Source organism: Nilaparvata lugens, unplaced genomic scaffold (assembly GCF_014356525.2).
Source record: "Nilaparvata lugens isolate BPH unplaced genomic scaffold, ASM1435652v1 scaffold1796, whole genome shotgun sequence".
NCBI classification, from domain to species: Eukaryota; Metazoa; Arthropoda; class Insecta; order Hemiptera; family Delphacidae; genus Nilaparvata; species Nilaparvata lugens.
This window is the reverse complement of record NW_024090261.1, coordinates 51,366-61,943: the sequence shown is the minus strand read 5'-3', so window position 1 is coordinate 61,943 and position 10,578 is coordinate 51,366. Positions and strand designations below refer to the sequence as shown.

The 10,578-nt window shown below is 32.2% G+C and overlaps 1 protein-coding gene and 1 long non-coding RNA gene across 3 annotated transcripts; one reads left to right on the top strand and one right to left on the bottom strand.

Moving 5' to 3' along the window:
- Nucleotides 1-735: 735 nt before the first annotated feature.
- LOC111052464 (baculoviral IAP repeat-containing protein 5.2-B) lies at nucleotides 736-8,677 on the top strand. 2 transcript variants are annotated; one of them, XM_039443842.1, is made up of 5 exons: nucleotides 736-887; nucleotides 4,475-4,582; nucleotides 5,553-5,661; nucleotides 6,497-6,614; nucleotides 8,449-8,677. In XM_039443842.1, exons 1-4 carry the CDS (start codon nucleotides 861-863, stop codon nucleotides 6,562-6,564), a joined length of 312 nt encoding a protein of 103 aa, XP_039299776.1. In that variant the 5' UTR covers nucleotides 736-860; the 3' UTR covers nucleotides 6,565-6,614; nucleotides 8,449-8,677. The 2 variants fall into 2 exon arrangements, with proteins under 2 accessions (XP_039299776.1, XP_022194844.2); XM_022339152.2 differs by lacking the exon at nucleotides 736-887 and adding an exon at nucleotides 3,013-3,250.
- On the bottom strand, nucleotides 1,082-2,459 carry LOC120355457. Its single transcript, XR_005573525.1, has 2 exons — nucleotides 2,355-2,459; nucleotides 1,082-1,146 (listed from the first exon to the last, which is right to left on the bottom strand). It is a non-coding gene; the product is annotated as an uncharacterized LOC120355457 (long non-coding RNA).
- Nucleotides 8,678-10,578: the final 1,901 nt, after the last annotated feature.

Sequence of the window (10,578 nt, the reverse complement as noted above, 5' to 3'; positions counted from 1 at the left end):
CTGTTAGTTCTTTCCACAGACCTCCATAAGGATGGAATTTTTTATTGATTTCTAAATGAGAATAGAATCTAAATAAGAGAAAGAACTAGAACGATGCAGAAAAAATTAAGAGAAAGTACAAAACCGTATTTGAAATGGTATTATCAAATCGAATCGTGTGTTCAAACGATTTGTTTTAGACTCGCCAGTAACATATTTTATAGGATTTTTATTGAAAATTGGTTCTGATATTGTTTCAAAGAAGATAATGTTGAACATTTTGATGTCACTCACATCTATGTAGTGTTGATGGATAATTTGCTATGAGGGCTCAAAGTTGGGCATTTTTACATTTGAATGCATGTTAAGCCGGGCCGAGAGGTCGCAGCATGACGTCACACCATAGCCGGCTACGTTCTCCACGCGTCTCATGTGATAAGGCAACCTTCTGTAGTGAGGTCCAAGTTATAATGGCAGTGTAGGAGGATAGGAGAAAAGGGTTGCCAGATCTCAGCCTTGCCACCCAAACAGCTGATACTGGTATATCTGATAAATTTAACTGTTCATTATTGTTGAAAATAGTTAATCGTATTTCATTTTTTTAGAAAAAATATTTTTTAAAGATGTAATAATAAATTTTCATGATTGAGATAAAATATTTTGTCAATTAGTTGAATTTCTACATTGTTGATAAACGATGTGGCAACATCGCAATGCGTGAAAGAGATAGCGCCATCTGCTTTGTTGAACGATAGACAAGGATAGCAACACCATTGCAAATCACACACTGCCATTATAACGTGGACCTCACTATATACACTATACTTGACAAGGACCAAGTCAGGTCCACTTCAAGACACAGTCAAACCAGATTTCTGGTTATGATTAAGGAGAGAAATACGAAGAAAGTAAGTAATATTAATTAACAATAAACTAGTAACATTTTATCTGACAGAGCAATTATTACAGTTTACAGTCATTAACAAATTAAGCGTTTCTTTAGATACCATTAAATTTGTATTCAAAAAGCTAAATTCTACTAATGATAAATGGAACCGGTCATGAATTCAATCAACAGGTTCGATTTCATCCAAGGTTTTTCAAAGAAATTTATAGAAATGTTCAAGAAAATATTTTGTTAATACTGACCTCTTTACCAGTGAGGGTCTGGATGTCCACAATACCATGAAAAAGAGAGCAATGACTAATTATTTAAAATTCCATAAATATTTTATACAATGAGAAAGATAACACGTACAATAGAGAAAAACATCAACAGTTACAAAGTATAAGAATTCAATTTGGTGCACTGATAGATTAAATTTAAGAGTTTAACAAAAACTATAAGATCTTAGTTTTTAAGCTTCAAAATCATGAATCAATCTTGTTTAAGATTGGTGAATATTTTATCATAACTCCACCTATTAATGAATATTGTCAATATATAATTGTAAATAGGAGCACTGTTTTGATCTACAAAATTACTTTTTGGCTACCTTTATCAAACTTTTCCTAACACAAATTATTGTGTTACTACTAGTAGGCTTCTAGCTTTTCCTAAATAACTTGATAAATTGGGAAACGCAGATTTTTAAATAATTGAGGAAAGAAATACTGAATGATGTCTACATTTATAATATAAAGCGTCATTAAAGCGGCAATATCTCGAAATCAAGACTTTGTGTTTGAGTTGAGAGTTATAAAATTCATTCCTTAATGCAAAAGATGAAAAAAATTTAAAAGCCAAAGGAAAATAGTAAAAAACGCTGAATATTGGCATAAGTTGTTCTTTTTATGTGTGAATTAATATTATAATATTTTTATAGAATTCTAAGAAAAACTTGGTGAAGCTAACATTGAGAAGCTTTCATAATTTTTATGAGCATAATGATAAAGATTCAAGATACGTTTGTTGTCAGATCATTAAAAACAAATGCAAGACAAAGCAAATAGAGAACAAAGAAGCAGTCATTTTTACTCTCTTAGTTTACAATGGCCCTAAAAATCATCAACAAGCTTCTGATTTATATTCTCCTTGTGTCTTCTTATCTAGGCTATATTTGTATTAATATTTTGACTTTAGATGGCTGAGCAGTCTATTACAGCAAAAGTGCCTAGCCAATAAGAAACGGATCAAGGAAAAATAATACCATAAGAGGAAAAATAAATCAATTAGAGCCAATTGTTGAAAAATGAATTTTTCATCAATTAGAATAGTTGAATGACAATAATTAAAATTAAAAAAGTAAAATAATTTTTGCCTAGAAATAAATGATCAACTTGACATAAAACAGCTCAATGACGACTTTTTTCATTTCTGGGATATAAAAAGACTTGATATTTATAAAAGTAGTGTTTAAGAAAATTATAATTACCTTAACTTTAATCAACATTTCAAAGTTTTAAAAATACTTTAATGCACAAATAATTTAAAAACTGCTTACACCTTTTAGGTTAGCCCTAGCTGCCCTAGCCGAACGCAGAAGTCAGCAGAACGAACAAGAACAAGAGCTCTCATTCCGAAAACGAGAGTCTGTCTCGCAGAATTTGTACGCATGCGTTTCAAGTTCAGCGCTCCTGGTGATCGTTTTGTCAACTACAATGACAACATTATCTTCACAAGATGACAAACTTATTGAATTTTTCAGAATATTTAATATTTTGTAATAATATTATAAATAGAGCGCCATTGAAAAAACAGAATCCTGTTCCTAATCACTTATCACGATCACGTAACTACGTGAAATTTGACATTCATTATGCGCAAGTGAACAAATTACGCGAAGCAGCTATATAAATGCCTTATAGAGTATGGATGATAAGCAAAATGATATATTATCATTTTCCTTTTCGATGAAAATTTTTTAGACTTGAGTAATTTGAAAAATGTTAATCATTGAAGAGAGTTGAAAAATTATCAATTTCCGCTATTTCTTCAAAATATATTGAAACTCACGTTCGTATACATCAAGGAAGCATAAAACATATGATTTTGAATCCACCGGTAAACAAGAAAAGAACCGCCAATTTGACAAGTTGAAGTGGTTTCTTGCTTCTTGGTTAGAACTTGAAGTTTTAAAGATCACTATAAGATAAATAGTAAAATAATCAGTTTGAAAATAAAAAGAAACATTCGTTTTAATAAAGTAGTAGTTGATGTGTTGAAAGATTCCTGCGCACAACAAAAAGTTTTATTGATTATTTTAGAGAAGAATAATAGTTATTTATAAGATTTATTTCACCTTTATCAGTATCTTCAAATTCAGTTGCAGTAAGTAATTAGTCAATATATTCCTCAATATTACATATATTGCTAATAGTTTCAAAAGTTAATCTGTTTCAACTTGATTTATAAGCTTTACAAATTTTAAGGCTATGATGTTTAACATAAAGCGAAGTAACCAATTTATCAAGCAGACTTGTGCTGTTGATATTTTTGATGTCTGTTTCCCTACGAGGTATTATTAAATTACAAGCTAATTTTACGAAAAAAGTTTGATGGCAAATGTTATGCATGGTAATCTGTCTACTGCCACACTTCTTTCTTATGTAATTACTTGCAATGATTAGGGCTTTAGAGTAATCTAATAATCTAGGGATTAGAGTAATCTACCTGTTCAGAAAGCTGAGAAGCCTCCTGAGTCTTAAGAGACTTTTAATGATGTATCATGCGGTGTTTGGCAGTCATGTGCAGTATGGAATCCTTCTCCGGAGCCATGCTCCGCATGCCAATGACATCCTGCTTCTTCAAAAGAAGGCACTGCGGATCCTTACCTACAGTGACTTCATTGCCCATTGTCAACCCGTCTTCGTGTGCCCAGTGCACACCGTCTTCGGGCTGTATATACTGGCCTCTCTTACTGCAGTGAAGATAAACAGGACTAACATGTTGAGTAGGTGTCAGGTGGATTCATACGTATGATATGTAGCGCACGGTACCCGCGGAAGGCTACAATTGGAGATTCCACGCTGTAGGTTGTCGAGAGTGAAGGACTCTTTCCCAGTGTTTACACTCAAAATGTTCATCCTGCTGCCGGGCTCGGTGAGGGATCTTCCTATAGATGTTTTCATGAAGAGGCTGTCAAGGTGGCTGATTGAAAGAAGCTATTACAGTATCAATAATTTCCTTGGGGATAACTTTGAGGGACTGTGATGCCACGCCATCTTGATTATCAAGTTTAGTTTTTTTATTTTTTGACGCGATCTATCCGGGAACACCTGGCTAACGATCAAGACTCTGGTTATATTGTGAAACATGACAATGATAGACAGTATGTCCTCCCAAAATAGTTCAGGGAACAATAACTTAATGTTAAAAAAATCAACAATACATAGAATTTATTCTATGTCACAAATCTTAAAAATGATGCACAAAGTCTCTAATCTAAATCAAAGTTAAGATACAGTAAATTATATTTGTAAAAATAGGCAATTATTTGGTTCAATTAGATAAAAGTTAATTGAGGCACTATACAATATAATACTTTGGTTTCAGATGGAGTTATTTAACAGACCAGATGATATCATGTTTTGGACAAAAACTCGTCTTCAAACTTTCAAATACTGGCCATTTGATGACAAAGTTCAGTGTAATGCAAAGCGGGTAAGTTTAGTAGTATACTTTATCAGTAACTTGTAATATAAAATATAGCAAATATTCTGTGCTATATAACTAAAAACGAACTACCCAATAATTGTGGTTTACTTCGAAGGAAATCTACATGTAAGTCTCTCTCCTGCATGTAGTTGCGTCCAATGTTCATTTTTATTGTAATACTGCTAGATGTGCCTGACTCCCTGGAGGCGCTAGCTGACTTCTTACGACCCTCCTTCCTTAGGTATCATTATTTTAATGTCTGGTCACAGTCACCTATAGTAAATGAGTTGGCAACATTGTTAACCTATTTTTGAAAACTGCATTTCACTGTTAAACTTTCCACTAAATGGTTACTGCTTTCAACTGTGTGCAACGTTGTCATTGATGGTAACAAAAAGATGCCAAGTTTTAGAGAATATAGAAACCCCTTGATTCAGTGTTGAGACTTAGCGTAAAATTTCACCAAAATAAAAAAGACCACTATAAAAATCCTGCCGGGCTGGTCTAGTACTAGTCGCAGGAGCGTTACAAACTGCGTTCTGATAGCACCGGTTCGTGGGTTCGAATCCCGCCGATGGCATGGAAATCTGAAAGTATCATCAATTCACCAACTCACAAGCATACAAGCTCATGTGGGCATCATCTGCAATAAAAATATTGTCTCCATGTCGATTTTCATGTTTTTAAAACGATTAGGACCCCATGTCTACCCGGCTGCTGAATCCAAATATTATAAAAAAACTGCTATTGAGTATTTGGAAGAGCCAAAAAATTTGGACGTCCTTTCATTGAATTAAATTTTTAAGGCAAGTTTTCCCAGTATTAAAATTGACCATTTTTGATAAAATAGTTTAGAATACCTAATTTACTGATTCATTGTCTCTTTTCTGTTTAGAGCTACTTGTAATTTACTGATTTATTTTGAACTGACTAGACTAATTTAAAATGAAACTAAGCTGAGTTATTGTACTTTTAGATGGCTGCTGCAGGATTCTACGCTACAGGGGGACGAGAAGAGCCAGATTTGGCTTGTTGCTTTGTATGCAAAAAATCATTAAATGGCTGGAAGAAACTGATGACCCTTGGTAACTATTTTCAATATCAAGATTTTTGCTTACTCGAAAATACTTATTTATCTTTGATCAAGTTAATTTTGTTCTGAATGATCATGAATAGTGAAACTGTCCTTGGTCCTTCAGACTGGTACACTGAAATGGCGAGCTCATTCTGATAAGGCACTACTAATCTTTGACAAACAGCTGCTGGAGGAGTCGTAGGTTCCAATAATAATAGGCTCACAATGACAGAGCTCTGCTCAGCTGCAGATTTTTGTTGTTTTCATTATCACTCAACAAAATATTTACGGATAAGGTTGATTAAGAGTCGTTGACTTTCTGTGTTGTTGTGATAATTATTGGATGAAAACGACTAGATTCTGACAAAACAAAAATGCTTTATTGAAACAGTATGTGATACTATATTACTAGAGGTCGATGATATAACAACCGAAACTAGTATCTCAAATTGTCTCAATAAACCATTGGTTTTGAAAATATAATAGTTGAATTCATTACAATATAAAGTATATTATTTTGACAATATTAAGTTAATTAATAAGATGGTGTAAACCGAAACTAGTTGTTCAACTATTTTAAGTGTTTTCAAAAATAATGGGTGCTATAAGATTTATTTTGTTTTATTAAGTTAATTCATTTAAAGAGTTGCTTATGTGTTGAAATTTCTATACTTTCAACTTTTATACTATACTTCCATCAACTATACTATATAAAATTATGAATCAATTAATTATCTTGTATTACAGGTAGTGGAGATGAAATCGTTGTAGAGTTAATAGTTTTTCTTATTTGAGTTTTTCCCCTAAGAATCTCTAATTTTTATAAGAAATTTAATATTTTTCAGGGAAGAGCACAAGAAACATTGCCCTACCTGTCCGTTTGTTAAGTTTGATAAAAAAGAGAAAGATTTAACAATTGAAAATGTCATAGACTTACTACAACACTTGGAACTTCAACGTATGGTATTTATAATATCACCAAATTTAATAATATTTGTTTTATACACTACCTATTTTTACTTCTGTGAATCAATGGCCAGGTTTTCTAATACTTTTGAGAAAGTTTATTAGGGTTCAAGACAAAAACCTTTTCTTTATTAAAAATAAATGTTTTCTCTAGACCTTGTCAATGTATATCTTAGTCTAGTCAAATGGTCGTTTTTCAGGAAACAGCCCCGAAAGAATTTTTCTAGACGGTTCCATATGTATTTTGGGGCGCTGAATTCGAATATGAAATTTGCTGACACGCCAGAGGGCGGCTTCACCCCCAAATTGTAACTCGGTAACCCGTTATTATGAAAATCATTACTTGATCTAGAAATGTCAATTTATTGGAAATGTTATTATCTTTAATTTTGTAGGGAATGCTATTTCTCGAAGAACTCAAGGTTTTCGAGATTAAATGGAAAATTAAAAACGTCCGAAATTTTGGGGTGAAGCCGCTGGCGTGTCAGCAAATTTCAGATTCGAATCCAGCGTCTCAACATACATATAGAACCGTCAAGAAAAATTCTTCAGGAACGATATTTTGACTGGACTATATCCTATTATACAGAAGAAAAAAGTTCTAATTAAAATAGGTCCGAATATGTTTGGTCTAAAAAACAAGTTCCTTCAAGTTTTGAAGTTAAATATACAATAAACACAACATATTTTTTACAGAACTTGTAGAAAATTTAATTTTGAAGAGATTAATTTAGAAAATTTAAGATTTAATTTAGAAAATTTAATTTTCAAGTTTTGAAGTAAATATACAATAAACACAACATATTTTTTACAGAACTTGTAGAAAATTTAATTTTGAAGAGAAAGATTTAGAATAAGTCTATAATAGACAAACGCAACCTTAAAAAATAATCCTTAATTACATAGAAAACGAATGAAAAATAAGACAAAATCTGTTAAGCTATCGATTTTACATGCGTTTCCTATGTAATCAAGGATTATTTTTTTAAGGTTGCGTTTGTCTATTATAGACTATTATTCTTACTCTTATTCTACAGCTTTCTCTTCGAAATTAAATTTTCTATAAGTTCTGTAAATAAATATTTTGTGTTTATTGTACATTCAACATAGTAAATCTGCTTCAAACCTTAAAGGAACTTGTTTTTCGGGATCAAGTTTTGCGTATTTCGTCATATATCTTGAAAATTACTGTAGCTACAGGTCTGGAAACGGTTTTATTCAATTTTTCAGTTTTTTACATAAAGTACTCTAAATTGTACATGTTAATTAACAGTAAACAAATACCCATAGGGCTTCGTTTCGGCAAGGGAACTGAAATTCAGGCGAAATCTTTCACCCTGTATAACTTGGTAACCAAGCACCTTTTTCCAAGCACCTTTTACCAAGCACCTTGGTAACTTATGGGCACTTTTTTCCAGAACACTCTGTATAGATTCAAGTCAGATATGGTTCAAAATAATTTTTCTTTTGGGTGGTTAATTAATGAGAAAGATGATGAGAGCTAATAGACTTTTAGATTTAGATAGATTCCGAACTGCTGGAAACATTTTTTATAAAAATTACAGTTAGAGTTTTCTCACGTGGTCATCTGTCGAATAGGAGTAGCAGGCACATGTTTCTTCATCTTTGCAACACGATCACGAAGCCAACTGCTTCCTTAACTTAAAGATCATTTCATGATCTTTTCTGAAAGTTTCATACTAATATATTAACATTTATTCTTCTTAATAAATGATGAATTTCAATTTATTATGCTACTGTATTGTCCCCGTTTTTACAGTAAATCTTTTTTAGTGCAAGTGTCAAATTAAAATTCAATTTTTTGTTACAGACTTCTATCATGAAGAAAAAAGTGGACGAGTTACACAAATTAGCGAATGCGCTGTGATCTGCTTCAAGTCAATTTTCATGTTCAATTATTGTGAAAAACTATGTACAGTATACTTTATCATGGGATTAATATTTTATAACAAAAGTGTCTTTTAAATTTATAAATTGAAATTTGTAAGATTTTTGAATTCTCGATTAATAAATGAATGAATAAATTATTTTTCACACAATATCTAATTATTGAAATCATCACTCTCCTGTCATCAAGATTATAGTCAGTTGGACAAAAATCAATTCAATTCAATGGAATTCAACCGCTCTTATTCAATTCAAAGATGTTATTCTTTTTCTATTATCAATACTATAGCCATCTAGTCTAGAGACTAATGAACTACCTTTTTTCATCCTAACATACTACTTGAACAATTAAACAGCTGATATCTCATTAGAAATTCTTACTGATATTGTTTATTTAATTAATATGTACACTCTGTACTGTAGAAGCAAGATTCACTCAATCACTGCTCTGCTCTGCTCTTTCACTGGACACTACATGAACAAGTACTACACTAGTTCAAACGGTTTCCTCCTTCTTCTATCTTTCATGAGTGCCGACTGCCAAGTTGAAATTTTTCAAAAACACCAAATTTTCGAAGAAACTGATTTTACTTTTCGAGACAAACGCTTCAAGTTTGTCTCGAAAAGTAAAAATCAGTTTCTTCGAAAATTGGTGTTTTTGGGAAATTTTAACTTGGCAGTCGGCACTCATGAAATATAGAGAGATGAATCAAAGGTCATTGATTGGTCTTTAAAACATTGTTAACTTGGAAAGAATATAAGAAAAATTTTCTCCATCCGATGATTGGATTTTTACAAAAATTGCAGCGCACGAGATCTCACCGAAATTTAGTGGATTTTAGAAACTGTATGAAGTATAATAATACAATGTTTATGACTTGTATTACATCAGGGATTAATATTTATAACAATGTGTGTCAAAATTGACAAAAATTGCAGCGGACAAAAAGTCACCAAAATTTTGTGGATTTTAGAGAACTGTATAAAGGTATAATATACAATGTTTATAGCTCGTATTACATCAGGGATTAGGCCATCAGTACATTACACCAGAGAGCAAACATTTGCGGCCATGTGTAAATCACGCTGAGCCACTAGTGAGACACCACGATTGATGGCCGGACTGGCAACTCTAGGGTCGTCAGATTCTGGCAGTCATTTAGTGTCGCTAGCCCGGCCACCAATCCTGGCCTCTGAATTTGCTCTGAATCAATGGATGCTCACAGGAATCCTAACCTCAAATTAACCTCTAGTTTGACTTATTGACTGTCTCGTGATTTTTATTTATTATTACTGATTATAGTTTTCATGCTAAATATTATTATTGCTAGTTCTCAGGTGTATCATAATTAATAGTGTCTATAATATTAGTATTTCATAATAATTAATAAATAGTCGAGTCGAGGCAGTGGTAAAGGACGGTTGTTTTCCAAGCAGCTCCGGTTCAGATAAGATAGCCTGTTTACTTCTATTCTTGATTGTCAATTTTAATACTGAACTTTTTCATAACCTAGAAATTGTTTTTTTATGTATAAATATTGATTAATATAGCCCAATCGTAGCAAATATTACTAATCACTTAACACCATAATTATTTAATATTATTTTCCTTCTGACTCCTATACTTTTAATTCGTCGACTGATATTTCTGAGTCTGTACGGCAGCATTGAGAGTTGTCAGAATTTATTATTCCAGTTTTAAATAATAGAGAACATTAAAAATATATAAATATTTTTCTGAACCTCAGCTCATCTAGAAAATTTGTTAATAGACTGTTACAATACGTGAAGAGTTTCTAGTGATTATTCTTCAATAGATCTCTGGTAATTCACACTCGGGGTTGGCAGCCTTGAACTGCTGTGTAAAATAGTCTTCAGATCGTGTTCGTGGAAAAATCGAAAATTCGAGTGACAAAGTTTTGTTCATGTCGTTTTTCTGAGCAGGTAAACTAATTCTAGATCGCAGTGTGTCCAGTGTACAGAGAATAACATTTTTTGGATAATTAGTAACAGAGTTCAGTCATTCAAAAGTGTACAAGTACCAGTTTTCTAG